At 39.3% G+C, this 22,097-nt stretch overlaps 1 protein-coding gene across 1 annotated transcript; it reads right to left on the bottom strand.

Annotated features, from left to right (window-relative positions):
- Positions 1-1,023: 1,023 nt before the first annotated feature.
- Positions 1,024-18,944, bottom strand: atf7a (activating transcription factor 7a). Its single transcript, XM_030734236.1, has 12 exons — positions 18,881-18,944; positions 12,944-13,015; positions 9,581-9,677; positions 9,267-9,379; positions 8,676-8,840; positions 8,350-8,498; positions 6,687-6,780; positions 6,465-6,584; positions 5,301-5,444; positions 4,810-4,998; positions 4,246-4,351; positions 1,024-3,540 (listed from the first exon to the last, which is right to left on the bottom strand). The coding sequence occupies exons 2-12, from the start codon at positions 12,989-12,991 to the stop codon at positions 3,308-3,310; spliced, it is 1,458 nt and encodes a 485-aa protein (XP_030590096.1). The 5' UTR covers positions 12,992-13,015; positions 18,881-18,944; the 3' UTR covers positions 1,024-3,307.
- Between the last annotated feature and the right edge of the window lie 3,153 nt (positions 18,945-22,097).

The raw sequence follows: 22,097 nt of genomic DNA on the forward strand, positions 1-22,097 counted from the left end.
ATGGCTTCAGTGGAAAGGTGGCCATCAAGAAGCCATTCTTAAGGAAGGGAAAAAAGACTCAAGTGTGCCAAATTACACAAGAACTGGACTGAAAATCATTGGCAACAGGTCTGATGGAGTGATGAATCCAAATCAAATCTTTGTCACTGTGTGCGGAGTAAGTGAGGAGAGGAGCAGCAGTGAGTTTCTATAAAACACAGTGGAGGCTCTGTCATGGTTTAGGGCTGCATTTCAGTCAACTGATGGAATTATGGACCTCAAAATTATTAAAGCAACATAGGATTATCTAAAGGCAGCCAAAATCCAAAGAAGAGCTTTGAACATTTATGTTTATGTTTGCAGGTTTCAATAAAGCAGTGCACCCATTTCCCTATAAAGATATAAAGAAACAAGGGGGTGGCTCAGGATTTTTGCACAGTAAGTACTTGAAAGAGTATTTTACAATGTCTTTATATACATTTTGTTTCCTTTCATATCACATTTCATAGCACTATAACCCTCCAGTATTATCACTCATATTAGTAATTACATTACATTAACAGAAAGCATGTTTTTTGCTCTGGAGTCAAAGTTGAACACAGACAAAAACAGTATAAATGTTCATATGATGTAGTTTCTTTAATTAAAACTGCAGGACTGTAAGTGTTCATGGTATTCCACTTGGACATGCATGGAAAAGTAAATATATTCATATAGTACAGATATGTACAATACAAGGACAATTTCAGAAATTATCAGTCCAAAAAAGGGAGTGTGAAAAACCATCAATACACTATGTGTAATTTTCACATTGTTGTATTTCCCACTAAATTGCTCTTTTTAGAACAAGTCTGGCCCATTATTAATGGGCCACAGACTGTAAAGATTATTGTTATTTGACCAATTAAAACAATAAGTTAGACGAGGAAGCTCAAAAGACAGAAGGTATTAAAAGGTATTTAAAAAAAAAAAAAGAAAAGGAGGGGATAAAGTTTGTTTAAAAAAAAACGTTTCTGTGGAGAAAGCAACAAAAAGACACATATCTTTGTGTTAAAGAAATTAGTCTCTATATTCATCAGCATAATCAGAAGCATTATGACAAAGAGCGCATGGTGCTGAAATCAGCACACAACAAAAGAATACAAGAAATGTCATGAAAACATGAATGCTAAATACAGTTTGAATTTTCATTTCAAATGAACAATCGTCTATTTGTCTGCCAGCCAAATATAGTGCCAGCAAATTACAGAAAATGCCGGGGTCGCCATTGGGACTGTAGGATTAGAGGTTCAGTCAAAGGTAAAAAGTATTAAAGTTGCTCAGCAAATTCCCGTTTGTGTATACAGTACAGATAACAGAAAAAAAAAATACAAGGTCTGATATCTCTGGGGGGGGGGGGAACAAAAAGAACAAGAAAGCTACAAAAATGTAATTTGAACAGAAATACAAAGCAATAGTTAACCTGCATTACTTTAGTGCATAAATGTCCTTATGTTAATAGTCAGATATCCTGTATTTGAAATATCACATTTTGCAAACATATTAAGAAAGAGGGCAAAAGAGGAACAGAAAGAAGCAAACCACTTTGAGCATTCATGTAAAAATATATCGATATCTGGGTAAAATATCTGGGAGAGGTTGTATAAGAACCTTTCAGAAAACAGTCACAAGACGTCTTTTTTTTCTGCCTTTAAAGCTCTCCCAACTGAAGATGTCTTTGCTCTGTCTCTCCACCAGATGACAGACAAGTACTTCAATATTTGTTTAATATTTTAAAAAGACACTTTTGATGTGCTTAAAGGTTTCAAAAACCTTCAGCTAGTCATTAAATGTTATATTTATTATAGTATTTATTTTCACCAATTTATACACTGACTAATATATTTCCCTACGGCGCTTACATCCAAGCAAATCTGTGTATATTTTACTGTAAGGGGTATTGGAGGCACAAATGTGATCTTAAGGCAAAACGATCAAACACTGTGTGAGAGACTGTGTGTGAGTGCAAGTAACAAGCAGTGAGATACTGTCAATAGTGCCACTGCAAACTGAATCACAAAATAACAGTCAGGGGTTTTCACTTCCTGTCCCAGGACAAGTACCAGATAGTCTTTGGAGAGATCCATTATGGCTTCATTTTGGTTTGGTAGAGAGCATAGAGAACAAGGGGCTCCATCGCATTTTCAACGAGCAGCAAGGATGTGCAACCATCCTGAGAAGTGTGAAAATAACAGTTACAGTAAGTCCACGGCCCACACAGAGAAACGCAGTCGCCAGAATAATTACATATAAAAATGGAAAAAAGGCATCCATTTACATACCAATAAACTGCCTGCCTGCTTCAGGAAATATGAAAAGGTGGGAGAAATTTAATTCCCTTCAGGTCAGGAAAAAAAAAAGTCTGCTTGAACAAACTCCTTTTAAATCACAATCTAACATCTTTTGGTTATGTGGGTGAATCTGAGGATGTGCCAATTAGTTAAAAGAAACATAGCTGCACATACTGTATCAAAAACATAACACCCTATTAGAAAAGTCACATGCTAACAATCTAGGTAATAATGCATCAGATCAGGAGTAGGCAAACTGCTATGTTCTGATGTACATAAATATACAATCACACACACGCAGTTAATACACTTTATCATAAAGGGGTGTACATGAGGTAAGGTTTTTGGGTCCGTGTTGAGATCGCCTTGAAGCTGAAACCATTTACAAACGGTCTGAGTTAATAATTGAGATATGACTCAGAATTCTAGAATTACCATATCTTTAGAGCTGAGGATGTATAGGGAGGCATGCTGTGATGGTATGTGTGGGTGTGTGTGCAAGGCTAAAGTGACGAGGAGAGCAAGGCACTGTTCCCTGCTGAAAAAGTGTAAAGCCCCATGTGCTGTTTGATATCAGATTTGATCAAAAAATGCTTATGCAACATCTGTGCGGTACATTTCCATGTGGGAAGTTCAGTATGGCAGTATACATGATGCAGTCCTACAGTCCAGTGAAGAGTTCTTTTGACTGAGGGTGAGGAGAGATGAGCAGGGATGCACAGGAGGAAACAGGGGGGAGGGGTATTGGAGTCCAGCCCCTGTAGTCTATGGCAAAGTTAACAGGAAGCTCTCTTAAAAGTCTCAGTCCATTCCCAGAAGGCTGCTGATGAGCTCCAGGCCCCAGCCTGATGGCTCCCCAGGAGGGTTAGAAAGACCACAGAGGGGAGGTGGGGCAGAGTAGATCTGAAATTCTGACTCCAAGATCAGGGGGGTTGGGAGGTGGGAGTCTTTTCTACCCTGGGTTGGGAGCCAAGTCTGGGCCATGGTAGCATCGCTCATCATCTGGCAGCAGATTGAGACTGTGCAGCCATGATAATGTGAGAGGGTCCACTCTCAGCTCTCTGCTGCTGGCCCATTCCTGCCAGCACTGACATGGCCATAGCCTCAGCTGCTGCCCTTGAACTCAGGCCGTTTTGCCCCACCGAAGGGCTGGGCGCCAAAGAGCTGTGCTGAATCACTGGGGCAGGGGAACCTGTAGGTTCTGACGTTTCTTTCATGCTCTCTTCGGCAGCTAAATAGAAAAATAATAAGGCAACATAAGTAGAGATGTTTATCTTGTTTATCTTGAGCACATTCCTCAGTTTTCATGTTGAAAATCTTTGGACATTTTGTTGGTGTTAATAATCAAGTAACTTTATCCTAGTCCAAAATCTGGGAAAAGCCTCCAAAAAATTATAAATAAAACTAAAAGTACTACAACAAAGATTTTGCGATTTGATTACATTTGGGGTTTTATTTTTTGTTTTGTTGTTTTTTTAAAAACCATCGGCCCTTAGCAATGTCACAAATTACTCTAAATTGCAGATGTTGCTTCTTTTTCCAAGTCTAATAGTTTTTAGACACATTACCATCCACTGTGGCGGTTGCCATAACAAACTGAACCCTAATTATTTCAACAAAATTACAATTGCTTTGTGGGCACTGAAGAAAACAGCTCACTGGAAGATACTAAAGCTACAGCAGCATGGCTACTTTGTGACTGTGTAGCGCACCACACAACATACTGAGACTCTGCTACAAAGCTGTACATTTAGTTACTAGTGAAACAATAAATGTCAGCAATTTTTGAGGTGCTAATTTCATTTCAGGTCTTTATGCTTTGCGCAATACATTAACTATATTTCTACGTATCTAATACATGAGATTCAGACTCAGGTTTCCTGTAACTTTAAATAGCACCATGTAAAAAAACGGTGCATAGCTGTACAGGGCTCACCTAAGTAGGCAGTCTTCTTTTGTAAGGTGGTTACAGGACAGTCCTTGTGGGCCAGCAGCAGCTGCTTTAAATGAGCCACCTCATTACGCAACAGAGACACTTCATTCTGAGAGGGCGGAAAATCAGAGTGATTAGTACTGTAATTTCAGAAATTATACTATACTATACTCCCCAAACCAGTGTGAACAAAAAAACAACACACGCACGGTCATGTAATTGAAAATAGAGTACTTCCCATATTTTTCTTCCCTAATGGATTTTCTAGTAGGAAATGATTATGTTGAAAAGGTTATGCTTCTGCTGCAGAATCGTTTGCATTCACCAGTAAGCGTAAGGTGTAAAAATTACCTAAAACTACATCCAACAAAATAAAGATATGAAAGAAGATGTTGTGGTTTCCATGGTTTCAAGTCTATTAATGGCATTCATTTGTAAAATTACCCAATGTTAACGCAAACTCATTTTGCTTATCTGGAATCCACCTCTCAAACTTCAGTAACTAGTTAGAAGCCCCTTCACCTGTGCACAGTTTGTGCAACATCATATCCCCGTCCACCCACTCACCGACAGAGAGACGTTCAAAGTGCTGAGCTCCTCTGCTTTCTTCTCTAGGGAGCTGACCCACAGTTTGCGTTTCTGTCTGCAGCGTGATGCCGCTGCCCGGTTCCTCTCGAGGAAACGCTGCCTTCGTTCATCTGGGTCATCGTCGGCCGTCCGTCGTCGACGCCCACCTGTAGGCTGTGCTGGAGATACCTGCGGGGGGGGAGGGGTAGAAGGTTAGAAGGAAACACACAGACAAGCAAGATGAGTGGAAGAAAGACGAGAAAAGGGAAGTATGAGTCATAGTTTCATTTTAGCCAGCACACATCACAGTCATCTTGGCACAACAAGAACATCCCCAATTTTCTGTTAACTAAAACAGGTGATGTGACATATATTAAATAAGTTTCGGCTGACAAGTTTCGGCTGGTCATCTTTAACCCAAGTTTGGCAGACATTTGGTATGGATGTGAAAACCATGTTACAGTCAGGCATTTATACTTAATATAGAGTACCTGAGGTTGTGCAGGTGATGGTGCATCTGGCTGTTGGAGAAGCAACTGACTGTGCTCTGCTTTTTGAGGTACCATGGGGCTGCTCCCCATGGCCATGATCCCCATACTCTGTCCTGACGGGCTTTGCAGCGCAGCCTTCAGACGCTACAGAACATCAGTCAAATAAGCAACATCAGTAAGAACCACAGGAATTAAATAAACAGGCCAAAATAACTTCAGGGAAAACTTCATTCCGAGTTTGTAGGAATCTACAACAAGGCAGAGAATGCACGTGGGATTCAGTAGCAACAGCATGTTAACAATAACACTATGCCAGCTCTACTGATTTACAGTTCGCAATAACAATCTAAACTACACCTTAATTACTAATCTTTGATACGCCTTAAAATAAGTTGTTGATCACACTTAAGTAGAAGATAACGTGTAATGAAATGTAGTTTATCCCTACTAGAGAAGCCTGATTCTCTAAGAAGATCATTTACAGAGGTGCTCTATCTCTTAACTGTTTTCAGCAGCAGATTCATGGGACCTCCTTCGTTCAGCTCTGGAGGCTTTACATGTTTCTCTAGCAATTTTCAGATGATGTTCCTGGATGTTGATGATGTTGCTTTAATAATGACTAATCCAGCTTAAAGTAATGATTAGAAAACAAATGACTGCAGCTCTGAAGGCGCGCAAGTGATCTAACAATATATGTATACAGCAGCCTCTTGATAATGATCATATTGTATTTAGAGTGCTAAGCATGGAAAGATTCTGCACATCAGCAAAAAAACAAAACAAAAAAAAACTAATCTTTAATTACACCGAGGATCTTCCTTCTTATGACTGGAGGAGTGTGGAGCTTGTGTAAACAAAGGGCTCTGCTAAAGGGGATACTTTGTGTATATTTTTAATCCTATAAACAATGACTGCACTCACTCAGTTTCATCTGGAACAAGGCTGAAAGGTGGGAACTGTACATGAAGCTCTGTGTGTGCATTGCAGTATCATAAATTGAGTGGAAATTGTGTTGTCAGGTGAAAGGGTTACATAAACAAGTAACCGCAGTAAAAGATCATATGACGAAGAACCTAAGCCTGTGCAGCGGAAGGCCGGAGGGCGAAGATGGAGACAAAAAGAACAGATAAATAGATAAAAATAGAGAGCTAATCTAGTGCTGACCATCTTGGCCTCTGAGTGGATGCTGTAGCCAGAGGGGGAGTTAGAGCCGCTGCTGCTGCCTCCCAGAGGAGGACCAGGGATCCCAGGAATGTTGGGTACCATGCACATGGGTCGGGCCAGCTGGAGATCAAATATGATACACAAATACGTGGATTAAAACTAAACCAACTTCTAAGCTGTAAAGTTAAGATACAACATACTTCGACTGGTAGTCTGCCTTACATTAATGACAGATGGCATTTGAACAGGACCAGGCAGCACAGGCACTGCCTGACCAGAGGGAAACATCATCATAGGGTAATGGCTCGTCGGTGAACTGGACGGAGAGAGAACAACAAGAACAGCAGATTCACTCATGTGTATCAGTGAGTTTTAAATATGCTTTAAAAATCCACACTTAAAAGTGCAAATGAAAGCTTCTCAAACACAAACATTGTAAGAGATACAACATGCAGTATGTCAGTTAATGATGGGAAAATATTGGATAGATTCATAAACTGAATTAAAGTTTTTTTTCTCCCAGGGTCAGCCACAATCAAATGCTTACCTGTGTAACACACTATTATATTCCTGTATATGATTTAGCATTAATCAAGGTTATTATAGTTAACTGAAGCAAAAATAAAACCTAGAAAAAAAATATAACTGAAATGATTTTTGTCAACTTGGAAAACCAACTAAAGTGAAAAAATATTGAGGAAATATCCTTAGTTTTATTATTTGCTAGCTTGGTAAAAAATGTTATAACAACCTGCCTGAAGCATTGATGGTCGTGTTTATTGAGGCGCTGGATGTCCACAAGACTGGGAGTTAAAAGTTATGTTTTTACTGTAATACTAATTAATCTAATTTCCCTAGATCTTGCCTCTGACAGATGCTCTCAATACAAACTGGAGTGTGACAAGCGAGGGATTTTTTTTTACCCGCTCTGAAGCTGTTTTTCACAAATGTGTGAAGATCTCAACTTTGTCTGAAAAACTGCAGTCTGTGCATGATTTGAGTGATGCAACATTAAATATTAAAAATTACTTTACCATATTTAATTATTTATAACCGCTATATATCTCATGCACGATATTGCTACAGGTGTAAGGATAAGTTTTTTTTTATTACATTACAGACATATGGGATAAGTTTTTTGCAGGATGTTGCAGGCTGTGGTGTCCATAACAGTGATATACAACATAGGGCTTATATGCAATACATTAATATGCAAAAATGGGAAACATTTTGTTTTACCCAGTTTTATGTCCGATTTAAAAATAGATGATTTTTTTAAAAAAGTGATATTTAGTAAACTTTCACTTATTAGTGTGTTGTTTTAAATGAATGATGTAGAACATGACCATCTATTCCATTATGCCAAGATAATATCCAAATTGTTCCTGTGTTACTTAACAGTTACCTGTACATGAAAATAAAGACATCTGCCAAAAGAAAAGATGTTTATGGTTGAAAGTGCAACAGCTGGTAACTGTAACAACCTTTCTGTAATGCCCATAACAGAAAAAAAATAAAAAATAAAATAAAATAAAATCAATGATTCCCTTCAAAGATGTGCTTCTTTATTAATCATGACTACTTAACAAGATTTTACACTTTTTTTTTTTTGCCAATAGTGCACAGCTTTTGGCTGTTTGTCTGTGGCTGACCTGTCGAGAACACAAAAACAAAAACCCATTAAAAAAAAAAAAAAAAAAAAAAAAGAACATGATTGCATCTTTGATATAAAAGGTTCACTTGCAAGAACATGGGATGTTGTCACCATCGTTTGCAAAACATGTTTTTTAAGAGCCTTAAAGCTGCACAAGGTTTCATTTTAAGTCGCAGATCAAACTTAAAGAGGTTAGCAAATACCAAGCAAAAGAACTGGAACTTGACTCACACCAAAGTACGATTTGAGGGTGGAGCCTGTGTGATGACAGAGGTGGGTGATGGCATGGTGGGCTGAAGAGCATCAAAGCCCAAATGTAGTGGGAGGGAACCCGGACGCACAATAGTCGGGGTAGGAGCTGAATTCCTGGGCGGTGTGTCCTACAAGATTAAAACAAAAACAAAAATTAGGCTTTTATGTCACACATCATTTTAATCCCCAAGCAAATTTCTCTATAAACACCGCAGCCATACTGATGTATAGTGAATGACTTGTAACATCACTTTGTGAAACACCTCTTTTCTTTACACTCTCCTGCTTATCAAATTTTACTGTACCTTTCCTTTAATTATTGGCTCTCCGTTGCTGTCTGACTTCCCAGAGATGGATTCAGGGCTGTCTGGTGGTGAAGAGTCAACCTCTACAGGTGCCTCCTGTTTCACCTTCACTTCTGATGACGTCTGTAAGCTCATATCCAGAGCCACAGAGTTGGCAGCAGGATGCTGAGAAATGAGTTACAAATAAAGAGTATAAGCTTACACTACTTATAGACCAAAGTATGTATATATTAAAAAAAAAAAAAAAAAAAAAAAAAAAGGAAGTGGGTATTCATTACATAAGCTAAAGAGCCACAACACCATTTCTGAAACACAATATGAAGTGCAATAAAAAACTGAACATTTTAAAAAGAAACTGTGGCTATAACTGAAATGATAATGAGATGCAGACTATGTGTTAGACAGGAACTTCAAGCTAGTATTTTTGACTGCTTCTACACTTGAGGTAAAAAAGAAGGAAGTAAAATTTAATTTTTCATTTCATGTCAGTCTCTGTAGAAAACGTTCTCAGTCAATGTATACTGTAATGCACATGTCACACACAAGCACAGAGACAAGGAGACAAAATCCCCAACCACAAGTGTTGCTTACAGAGTTCTTGGCCCTCTTGTCATCATCATCTTGTTCAAAGGAATTGGCCAGCTCATTGAACAGACCAACCTCCTCGCAGTTCTTTAGGAAACGAGTGGGAGTAGGTGTCTGATCTAGGGAAAACGTAATGAGCAGATGTAACTATTCAAAGTAACAATAACACAGTTAGTTCACACTTACACTGAATATAAAAAGCCCATGTGATATCTAGTGTCAAAATCAATGTTAGGCTAAATATTGTTCATCTGAATGCTGTGGGAGGACATTTAAAAACACAGTGAAGCTGAAGGTTTGCCTCATATGGACAAGAGTACCTGCAATAATAACAGAGTCGGTCCTGGCCGGTCCGAATTTCAGCGTCATCTCATGTTTATGTTTGTGCACCGCCAAGTGGTCCTCGTTGGTAAACCTCTGGAAAAGTGCACAAGAGGAAAAATGACATGAATTTGCCTACAGGAAACTGCAACTGTGTTCTGTATAGACAGTCGATGCAACCCTAACTCAGATATCATAATGCTATAATCAGAGACAGATAATCTTGTACGTGTGGCCCAACACATGCAGCCTATGGAGCTCACAGTAAGTGACAAAAAGGTGAAAATGTCTACAACTTGGTGAAGTTGAAGAAAAAAAAAACCTAGCACAGAAAAGTAAATGTATCGACAAAAATTGCACAAATAAGTGTAAATGCACGTGTAACTTGATGTCAAATGAATTAGTGTGTAAAACACATGGACACTGAACTGTGAATCTGTAATGCCCATTTTAATCTAAATTAAATTACTTTTGGTATCTGCATTGGAAGCTATAAGACGTCTGACATTAGGACAAATCAACCGTGCAGAGGACAGCATTAACAGCCAGCCTCAGAGACATGGAACTTCTTTTGAGAAGTGGTGAGGTGATTCACTCAAGAGACGGAGGAGGAATAATCTTGGCTCTGGCACCAGCCTATTCACCATTCACTGCAGCCTATTTTAGGGCGCCGCGATGCAGTTGCGAGTTCAGTCGTGAGAGTGAAGTGGAAACACAGTCAAGTGTCGGGGGGCTTATTTTTAGCCCGACCAGGAGCATCACCAATACATGTCTCATCTGTCTCATTCCTGTGAACAAGGCTGCTAGGTCTTGTGGAGAAAACTATCTCCAACTAATCTCCACGTATGGGAAAGTGGCAGCTAGGATTACCCCTCCCCATGCAAGAAATACTGCGCATCATATAATAGGGGGGCTGTTGTTGTTTTTGTTGTTGTTGTCGTTGTCGTTAACTTGGTAAAAGGAAAACCCTGCGCAAAGCCAGGAGTCAATCATCCTTGTTCTATTATGGGCATGATTCAGACTTTCCTAGTAGACAACTGTTGCATTTAAGAGGGCAGCATTAAAAGAGCATTTGGAAATAAGGTACTTGCAGAATAAAGGATGTTTCATATCTAAATGTACAATAATAATTAGCAGCAAGTTGCAATAATTAAAAGGCCAGTATAACACAACTGTAAAGGTTGTACAGACATTAAAAAAAGTATAAATGTATAATGAAACTGGCTGGCAAATGTGCAGGACTGCATACTGAACCTTAACGCTTTTAATACCAACAACAATGTATTCCTAACAGAGCAGTGGAAACTGTCAAATCTAAAGCTTTGTTAGTACTACAGTGTAAATTTTAATTTTCCCCAACTTCTACTTAAGTACAGTTAGAAAGTACATTTCTAACACAATAACCCATGCCTATTAATAATTTTAAATTACTCCTGTTTGAACTGCTGTGTCATGTGAATGGGGCCACTTGCAGTAACAACCAGAGAACTAAACAGAGTTTGTGTTGGTTTGGTTTAACAAAAGAAACTCCATCCTGGTTCCCAAAAATCTGATAGTGTGGCTCCATCTCCAGCAGCAAACTGGAAAAACACTTTATCCATGCTAAGTCGTTAACAAAGTGGATTCATTATCAGCTACAGAGCCAGATATTTATCTCAGACGTGGGCAGAGATGAAAACAGAGCTAAAAGAAAGTGATATTAGACTTAGGTGGTCAGAAACATGACTCCAAAAAAATATTTTAACTAGTGAGAAGTGCACCCTGACAACAGGGTTGTTATTTCAGTTTAACTGTTTATTTTTTAATTCACTGAGGTCTTTGGGTTTTGTGTTTAAAGCAACCTTAGGTTTCTTGAAAGGTACTATATTAATCTGATTTAAATGATAAATGGACTGGTTTTTATCATGCTGTTCTAATCTCCTTGAGCACTCAAAGCACTTTATGCAACATATCTTCATTTATCCGTTCTCACACAGACTCACACAAGCACTTTGCTTTCTCTCTAACATTCACACACACAACCACACTCCGATGAATGCATCGGGAGCAACTTCAGGTTCAGTATCTTGCCCAAGGATACTTTGGCATGCACACTGGAGCAGCCAGGAATCAAACCAACCTTCTGATTAGTAGATGACCTGCTCGACTTCCTGAGCCACAGCCACCCCTATTATTATTATTTTGTTATTATTATTATTGTTGTATATTCTGTTGGACTCTGATGTAATTTTTTTTTTAAAAGGTTTGTTTATAACCTTGTGTGTGTTTTCCATAGTGAGGTGACATTGTGATACTGACAACATACCCAAACATCTAGCACCACACTAAAATCCCACACCTGTTTATACAACTGTTGGGCTCTAAAACAATGCCGTGAGAGTGACACAGCTGTAGGCCAGCACTGTCATCCAGATCACTTTGCCTTGAAAAGCTTCCATAAGTCTCTGCTGCTTAAGCAAATAAATGAATAATAAGACCAATAAAATATGCAGAGTATTTACATCACAAGAACATGTAAAGACAGAAAACCAGGGGTCCCTAGGTGTCTGATGTTCTGAAAAGAAAATTACCAAACAAATCATCATTTATTTATCGACTATGCATGTTCAACTGCTTTACATGACTGACGTTCAAACCGCAATCCCATTCTTCCGGTCAGAGACTGGAAGAAGTCCCAAGGATCCCGAATGTTTCATAAACACAAACCCGTTCTTTCTTCAGATCCCAGAAGAGATATTTCACTACTAGCTCTAAGGATCTCATAACCAACTGAACACGGCAACAGACATGATGATTTCCTGTGTTGAATAATCATGAATCCAAGAACAGACTCCTTTTTAATTTCTTCTTCTCTTCTATGATATCAAGCCAAGCCTCGACGAAACACCACGTAACAGGCATGTGAGTGCACTACTGGCACTCAGCTGAGTCACTGCCTCGGCTCAAACCTGTGTCTGCAGGCGCTAAAAGTCAGCAGTGACAGGTTGAAACAATAACGGTGCTCTGATTACTCACTGGAGCTTCCAGTGAGTCATTGCAAAAGGAGACAGCATTGTCTCACAAACCGGCATGCTAACATGAATGTCATCAGTGTGATGTTAAGTGTTGCATAAATAGTTTACGCTGGCAATGAGAACTTGTCTTTTCAGAGTTCTTGTATGTAAAGCTACACCAAAATCTAGTGTGTTCTCAAGAATAACACCTACTTATTTTTTAGTTTTATAGAGTTTTCTTTAAGAAGTAAAATACTTTTAAGTATAGGCAGTTACTGCCAACCTTTGGAGAGCAATTACAAAAAGGCAAAGATATCCCTACCATGCATGCATACAGCTGAGAGCATGACAAGAAAGGAGAGGACTTACCTGTCCACAGCCAGGAGCATTGCACACAAAAGGTCGGTCGTCCCCCATTTTTGCAAAGAGCTTGCAATGTAACTGTGGCAGAGAAGAAGAGAAGAACATTGCTGCAGCTTTTTGTGTGTGTGTGTCTGTGTGTGTGTGTACTGGCAAAATCCTGAAAACAACAAAACAGAGATGCTGTGGCTTGTAGTCTTTAGTCTGAGCAGGAAGCCGAATGCTATTTAAAAATAACCCTGGCAAGGAGGAAAACACGCACAGTGGCAGCGAGAAGAAGTTTCCCTGGTGATACTTCCTTCACACACACGGGGGGTTCGGGTTGGCCAATGAGGAGCCGCTTACACGAGAGGACGACAACTACCGTTTACACAAAGACATCTCCGTCTCCTCTCTTTCCCTCTGTCTCATTTTTCCTCACTTCCAATCCCTCCCTCTCTCATTACCACTCCCTCTCCTCACCTCTCCAGCACCTTGCCTTTTCCACCCCTCCTTGTGCCCCTCATTCAATGTTTCCCGCTCTCTGAGTCAGCTGTTTCTGTGTGCATGCACGCAATCTAAGGCCGAGTATCTCCTCATCCACTTTCTGAGGGCTTTCATGTGACTCCACAGCACAAATGTCTTGCATTGGACACATTCCCACTGACCTGGTTTGAATTTGTTCGACAGGTTTTATTACTCGCTTCTTCTGTATGATTGATGGAGACAGCCACAAATATCAAGAATGTCTGATACTTATATTTTAAATATGAAATAATCTAAACTAAAGGAGCTACTGAGAAGAAAGAATAAGCAGGATGAAAAGTTCACTGGTAGTTTGACACAGCTATAACTAATAAGTTTTAAAAAATGACACCACTTAACCGCAGTTTAATGTTATTTTAATTACAACTATTTCAAATTATCTAACTGTAGTCTATCGATATGTATATACCATTTTATCATAGCTACCTTTTGCTGGCTGGTTCTTAAGGTGAATTACAAAAAGGCACATTTAAACAATAAAATGTTCCTTGAAATTATTATTTTCAAAATATTTCAGGGTATAACTGTTCTTTTTTGTATGTGTTCACTTCTAATATATTTGTACTAACATTTCAAACTTCTAGTGCGCTATTAATACAGCATAAATATTTTGTAATACACTAAAAATACAGGCACATATGGGCAGCACTGTTCGGCATTGGAATCCACTAAAAATACCTCAAAAGCTTTCCAATTAAATGTAAACACAACACCTTTCACCTTCTGATTAATTGCTATTGTCAAGAGTTAAATATGTGCACACTCCGGTTTGCTTTCTTCTTCTGAAGAGACAAAAAAGCAAAAAACAAAAACTAAAGCTATGCAAGGGTACTGCTTCCAGCCCTAACGCCACCAAACCACCCCCACCCTGCGCTGCTCTGCACAGCTGAACAACACTGCACGTGGAGACAAACTGGGAAGTTTAGAAAAATAACTCATTAAATTTAAATTGGGAAATTGGAGGGGGGTGGGGGTGGAGGGGGGTGGGGGCAGCGGACATGAATGTTTTAGCATTCTCAGCTGGCCCAGAGTGACGTCTGGCAGCTATTACACAACACTGTCCCACTGAAAATACAGCAACTACCAACATGCATCAAGGACCTTGTTATGTATACAAGCAGACACCACTCACATGTAGACACAGGTAAAATAAACTCCCTCACCGCATTTATGTAATGCACTGTATATAGTATACTCAATATGCTCCAGCTGCATGACTCTATGGTCACGAGCAAAAATGTTGTCAGGCTTTCGTGACTTAACAGGAACCCTAAGATGTCTTTTGTGATTCACCTCTTAAACTTTTACTTTAAAAAAAAATTATGATTTGAGGCTGGGATAGACTGCATGTTTGACATCAATTGACATAAAGTCCATAATTATCTTTCAGCATATTGTAATTCAAAAAGAAAAAATCAAACTCCTGCACCTTCGCTGTTTTCCAGCTTTCGAAAATATAGCCTGTGATAATGTGGGCCAATCACAGGTCTTTCAAGACCAGACTGGTTAACCTTAAAACCACTGGCAGGCGAAGTGAATAACTGATTATTTCATTACAACGCAATTTTCTGCTGGAAAATCCTTGTATTTGTTTATATGTTACTGTAACACATACCAACCAACTAAACATTGTGGCAGACTAAGCACAACCCCTCTCACGGCAATGGCACTCACCAATGGCATAGGCCTCACTCAGCAAGACAACGCACTCACTAAACTGCAAAAACTGATCAGCCCCACCTCCCAAACTCCGAGATGCACCAGAACAAACCTGAGCAGCAGGCACCACGCAGCAACCCATATGGCCCAAGGGATACCATTGTCAAAATTATTGTATGAGAAGGAACAAGACATTCCCCAAAGGTCCCATGACCATGTCCCAACAGGTCAGAGTTGTTATGAATGGGTTTATGGGTTTGAATCCTTCATGCAGCCAAATGTCAGCACAGACAAAATTTTAACAGGTATGGGAGGCATGGATATGCCTTTTCAAGATTTTTGCCTAGAGTAGCTTTAAGATCCATCCATCCATCCATCCATCCACTTCTCCTGTTCAGGGTCATGAGTGTGTGGGGTTGGGGGGGGGGGGGGGGGGTTTATCCCAGATGACATAGGGCGAGAGGCAGGCTACACCCTGTACAGGACGCCAGCCTGTTGCAGGGCCAACACAGAGAGACAGACAACCATTCACACCTTGGCAATTTAGAGTGACCAATTAACCTAACCCCAGTAACTGCATGTCTTTGGACTGTGGGAGGAAAAACATGCAGACATGGGAAGAACATGCAAACTCCACACAGAGAGAGGCCCAGGCCAAGGTGGATTTGAACCCAGATGTCTAGATATCATTCTAGCTGTGATGCAGCAGTGCTAACCACCAGGCCACCATGCTTGAAGATGGGAGTCTTATTACTTTTGATCTGTTAAAATGCTTGTTAATCATATGAATTAAAAAGCTACTTTTAAAGCTTAGTGCATACAGGTATTCCAACAACTGGAAAGAAAGATTAATTAAAAATGTTTAGTATTTTAATATTTCTGAGTTACTGACCACATTAACCTCAGTTGTACCTATTACATGTGTTGTGCATGTCATTTAACATTATTGAGTGGGACAGATTATTCATTATTTTGGCGAGGCATAAATGTCTGAAAGTTTTCCCAATGTTGAAGTCAGTATATTTTCCTCCTTCCTCCCTCCATCTCTCCCTCCGCTGTCCCCAAGCCAACACATGATTACTGAAGCCTTGCACTGGAATAAGACGCTCTCCCATGACACTGAGCTTGTAACAGGCCTAACGGTTGCGTCTCTCTGCTCTGTGAGGAAAGGGGTCTGCATCGTATTTGCAAGCAAACGCTGCCCCTCTCTGCACACGTCAAAGAGCCCATGAAACAGAGAAGTCTGATTTCTTGCAGGCCTCCCATACTCTGGAGAAAGGCAATAGGTCAGTGCCAGGACCCTCACAAAGTGCTTCCAATCCACTGAGTCTATTTGGGCAGAGATGTGTCTGCAAACGAGATACTCCATCTAGCTCGTTATACCGAGGGTGTGGACTGTTTGAGGAAATGGACACATCTGGCGTGAGGAGTGGGAACAGATTTCAAAGTTTACATCTTACTAAAGACATGCTAGACATTAACTTGGCTGGCTGGCACCAACATGAATTGTGGGATTTGATTTTGTGGAAAATCCACCACAAATTCCAGATGACAGGAGTGGAAAACACCATTTGTTTTCATAGCTGCCCTAACCAATTTTTTAAACTGATTAAAACAGATGTGTTAAGGTCTTTTCTTCAGTGTCTTTTGCTTGGCTTCACAGTAAGAAGCCATAATCATCGCCTAAATTTATATTTATATGGGTAGAAATGGTACTGTTGAATTACTGCTGCGATTGTCAGATGCATCTCACTAAAGTTTTACTGCACTCTAAAATATCTACTTTCATGCAGACTCTGATTCTGTGCGAGACAAATCAGTCAGCTAGTTACATCGGTCATGATGCACATCACCGATATTGATTACAGGTTTTGATATCAACTATTTTCACCTCCTTACAGCCAAGGTGACATGGAAGCACTCAAAGTGGTCTCATTTCTGTCTCTCTCATTGAGTTGATGCCAAAGTCCCAATATTAACTTGGATTTCTCCGACTCAGCAGGTGTAGGGGAACAAGTCCCAGCTATAATCAGCCACAGCCATCCAGTGTTTGATGCCGCCTGCTAGGAAACTGACTAAACAAACTGTATTAATAGCTTGCACTGCAGCCATGACTGTGGAATCTGGGGCTTAAATTGCCAGAGGGTAGGGGAGACCCCACAAAGAGAAAATGAACTACAGAAGGGGGGGAATGCAACCAGAAGTAGTTATGTGTAATAGATATTTACAAGATCAGAGGTGAGGTGCATGAACATTTGAGACAGGACCTCTAGGTTTACGGCTGGGTGTGTGCAAGAACCAAAGTGTATTTATGTAACCAAAGTGAGCACAAGATTTAGTAAATGGAACAAATGAAATCCTATTCCCACTTCTGCATAACCAACAAGGCCTGAAAGCTAACTCAGTGTTGATGCAGGACAATACAGGATGGACTCTAGCTTTCTAAAATTAAATCAGACATTTTGCTGATTTGATTTGTGGTCTGCAACGTTAACAAGCACATATAGTTTTATAACTATAAATTCAATAAGAAGAAGACCACGTTACTTGAGTTTTTCAATAATTAACAAATTAAAACAATTAACAAAAATTCCCAAAAGCATGCATATGCTTAAAAAAAAGCTTAATTTTTAACCTCCAAAGAAAATTTGGACTGTGTCCAACTTCAAATATATGTAATTATCGAAGAGCGGTGCAAGATGTTTGGCTGGACAAGATACAGTGTAGTTTTCTCTGTTGTAACACTTCTCTTAGTGAAGGAATGATGCACAACTATGCCAAAAACATGACCTACATTTCTCGGGAAGGTGTTGACAAGCATGGGGACATGGATCGTGGGGCGCTGAGCAGTTCAAATTGCAATTCTGTGGATATCATTAGTAGTTGAGAATTTTAAGGTTTTTTTTTTTTTTAACAGTTTCTTGCATACTTAAATCCTCGCAATATAGTCTACCGCCACAAAAAAAAACCAACCAAAAAAAAAAACACGCAAACGGGCTATTTTGTTTATTTTTTGCACACATTCGCCCCTTTAAAAGAAGTCAATTTCAAGCTGAATTCCGAGAGTCCCACAAACTTTAGTTCCTTCGTGTAGACACCGCTGACTGGGTCGGAAAGGTTCGTCTTTTTTAGCCTCCATTACCTTTTGGCTACGTACGGACAAATAAGCCCAGCCTTTTCCCGTAACAAGACCACCTATTCAGCTCAGCTATTGGCCGAGAGGACGTCAGTCAGCGACTTCTAGGGCTCGCATTGGTTAGAACCCTGTCAACAACACCAGGCAGCGCAATCTTATTGGCTAGAATCTGGAAATCAACTTTTTTGTATCCACGCAAAACTAATGGCTAGCTGGTGTGGCTAGCGTTAACAACAGGCCGAGCGCACACTTAAAAGTGAGTGATAGCAGCGCTTGCTACCAGTTTCTGCCATGACAGCAAACATATATTAGTATAATTTTAATAACATCCGACGTGAACCACTACATTTCAAAGTGCCGTGCGGATATTTAGAATAACAGAAGCGAGAAAAGGCTAGCACTTAGTTTGGTTAGCGGAGTGACACTTGAGTGCAAAGCGAGACACAGTCAGTGGGTCCGAATGAAACGTTGTAGCTGCCACAACAGTTTTGACAACTACATAAACGTGTCGTTTTAACGCTAACAAACACTGAAAAGTGTCGCGTCGAGTGCGACAGTGTAATCATTTAATGCAGTCGACAGATCTATGTTGAATTTAAAGGTTAATAAAGTGTTTACAAACTCACCCTCGCGCCCCTCTCTCTGACTCCCCTCTCCTCTCCTCTCTTGGAATTTGACACTCCCCTCGACGCTGGCTTATCGCGAGAGTTTCTCGCAGCCTGGCCACCTGTGAAAAAAAAATGCATCAGAAAACTTTTTGTTTCAAGTCTAATAATATTGAAACTTTTGCGTATATAATAGCCTGTAAGGAACCCCCATTTTCTCTAGTTTAAGGATGAAATTAAACTTAATTTTTCAAAATGCAAGCTCTGACTCATCTTTTTTTTTCTTGTGCTTTCATGTTGCTATTTATATTCCTGTATTTTTTCCACTCTGTATGATCACTAAATATACTCTCTCAACTCAACTTTATTCATAAAGCACTTTAAAATCAATGCCACTGGCCAAAGTGTTGTACACAAATTAAAAACAAACAAGTTTAAAATACATATTAAAAACAAAACTAAAAACATACACATAGAATACAGCAGTTAGGGCAATAAAAGTATAAGAAGACTGGATTGAAAAACTTTCTTTGTCAGTTATTAAAACTTATACTTATCAACAGAGAAACATAACCTCATGTCCACCTATACAGAAGATATAAATACAGCAGTTGTTGTAGCTGAATTATAAATAAATAAATAAATTATAAATTATATAAATAAAATTTGTACATTTGGCTTTGCAGAGTAAGAATTGCCCTTATAACTGTAAATTCTCTTCAAAAAGACAATATTATCTGTATGGATTAGATCATTTCAACTTTTGCCAATATCAAGCATTCTTTTAGATACAGTACATATTTTAAGAAGCTCTTTGGAAGCTTAAGTTGTCATTTAAAAGATTAAACTATGTCTAATTTGGAATCTATTATCAATATACCATTTCTTAAAAAAGGGGATTGACTGTGCATCTGTCTGATATTGGTTCTGTTAAATTTCAGAAGATAATAAAACATTAAAATTATGATACTTACTTTCCTTTTGAGCTCTGTCCTTTTAGTTGTGATGCATATGGTTATTAGTTTAATATTTTCTTTTTTCAAGTCACTGCTTGAAGTATTGTTAAATGGTGTGCCACAGCTAATATGAAAACTACTGGACAATCAAACCAATTGAATAAACGTATAAACATTGGAAATCTGTGGGATCTTTTCCCTCTTGATTTGGTTTCCTTCCTGATATTGTCACCCTATTCCTTTGTAACGGTACGAGCCTAAATAACAGACCAAAAAGTCACAAATTAATATAGTTGAACATGAGATCATGTCAATTCTGACATCTGAGAAATGCATTAAAATGTATTCAGAGAAACTGGCTGATGTAATCCACAGCCAGTGTTGCTTAACAATACACATTTCCTCCAATATAGAAGTGTCACATTTACTCCAAAGGCAGTCTTAAAAGCTAATGACTCAGAGACGGGGCTAGAGGGACCCCCAATGGATAATGTGAGAATTGAAGGTGCTATTGGTACCATTGAAATTCTTTTCACTGAAGTAAAGGTACTTAAACGTGTTAGCCAAATGTATTCTCCACAAAAAAAAAACAATAATTCAGCACTGTTTCTACATTTTAAAGTGTTAAAGTAACTGCAAACTTTATGTTTAGCTACTGTAAACAGCACTTTTATCAGCTTTCAGCTGTAATCTGTGTAGTAAAACTCAGAAGATGCAACTTCACATCAACTGGCTTTTCTTTACTGGTATTATTTATGCCCTTATGAGTATGTTTGATGCAGCAGATGCTGTTGTATATTACTTCTGACTGAATTTCAAATATACATTCACGGTCACTTCATTAGGTACACCTTTTCAACTGCTCTAAAAGCAAATGTCTAATCAGCCAATCACATGGCAGCAACTCAGTGCATTTAGGCATGTAGACATGGCCAAGATGACCTGCTGAAGTTCAAACTGTGGATAACAGTGGGGAAGAAAGTTGACTGAAGGTACTCTGAATGTGGCATACTTGTTGGTGCCAGGTCTGGTCTGCGGTTTTTTTTTTTTAGAAACTACTTATCTTATTGGAGTTTCCACCACAACTGTTTCTAGGGTTTACAGAGAATGGTCTGAAAAAGGGAAAATATCCAGCGTGTGACAGTTCTTCAGGTGAAAATACCTTGTTGATGCCAGAAGTCAGAGAATGGCCAGATTACTTTGAGCTGATAGGAAGGGAACAGTGACTCAATTAACCACTCCTTACAACCAAGGCATGCAGAAGAGCATCTCTGAATACATTTACCCTTGAAGCAGATGAACTACAGCAGCAGACCACACTGTGTGCCATTCCTATCAGCTAAGACCAGGAAACTGATGCTTACCAAAATTGGACCACATAAGATTGGAAAAACGTTTCCTGGTCTGATGAGTCTCGATTTCTGACATCCAGATAATAGGGTCAGAATTTGGAGCAAGCAACATGAAAGATCCATCCTGCCTTGTCACAACAGTTATGGCTGCTGCTGATGGTGTAATGGTGTGGGAAATATTTTATTGGCACACTTTGGATCCTTAGTACCAACTGAGCATCGTTTAAATGCCACAGCCTGAGTATTTTTGCTGGCCACGTCCATCCCTTTATGGCTACAGCATACCCATCATCTGATGGCTGCTCACAGCAGGATAATGTCACAAAGCTCAAATCATCTCAAACTGGTTTCTTGAACATGACAATGAGTTCACTGTACTTAAATGGCCTCCACAGTCACCAGATCTCAGTCCACTAGAGCATCTTTGGGAGGTGGTGGAAGAGGAGATTCATATCATGGATGTGCAGCCAATAAATCTGCAGTAACTGTGTGATGCTATCATGTCAATATGAACTGAAATCTCTGATGAATGTTTCCAGCACTTTTTTGAATCTGTGCCACAAAGAACAAAGGCAGTTCTGATGGGAAAAGGAGGTCTAACTCAGTACTAGCAAGGTGTACCTTAAGATGACTGGTGAATATATAGTTTGACAAAACTACATGCATTCTATTATGTTACAGACAGGTCAAATATACCAACACTGAAAGTGAAAGATATAACTAATAAGTCCATCTAAACTTGTAATCTTCCATGTATTGATTTTTTATAACTGCACTCAGACTCAGTGTCATTAAAGTGAGAGTATCTGAGCGCTTTAATGAAAGATGTTTGATATGTCTGAAGCAGGGGCAGCTTTTATTTTTTTTTAAAACATGGTTTGTGTTTCATTCAATATGCTGTTATTGTGAATGCTGGTTCACCAGGTAACA

The sequence above is a fragment of the Archocentrus centrarchus genome, chromosome 7 (genome assembly GCF_007364275.1).
Source record: "Archocentrus centrarchus isolate MPI-CPG fArcCen1 chromosome 7, fArcCen1, whole genome shotgun sequence".
NCBI lineage: Eukaryota > Metazoa > Chordata > Actinopteri > Cichliformes > Cichlidae > Archocentrus > Archocentrus centrarchus.

Bases quoted from the DNA above. Each gene is read 5' to 3' on its own strand.
- atf7a (XM_030734236.1), bottom strand. From the start codon at position 12,991: ATGGGGGACGACCGACCTTTTGTGTGCAATGCTCCTGGCTGTGGACAG. The intron at 6,585-6,686 runs GTAAGGCAGACT...TTTGATCTCCAG, and splicing joins AAATGCCATCTGTCATTAAT to CTGGCCCGACCCATGTGCAT. The intron at 4,999-5,300 runs GTACTCTATATT...CCCCCCCCGCAG, and splicing joins CATCACCTGCACAACCTCAG to GTATCTCCAGCACAGCCTAC.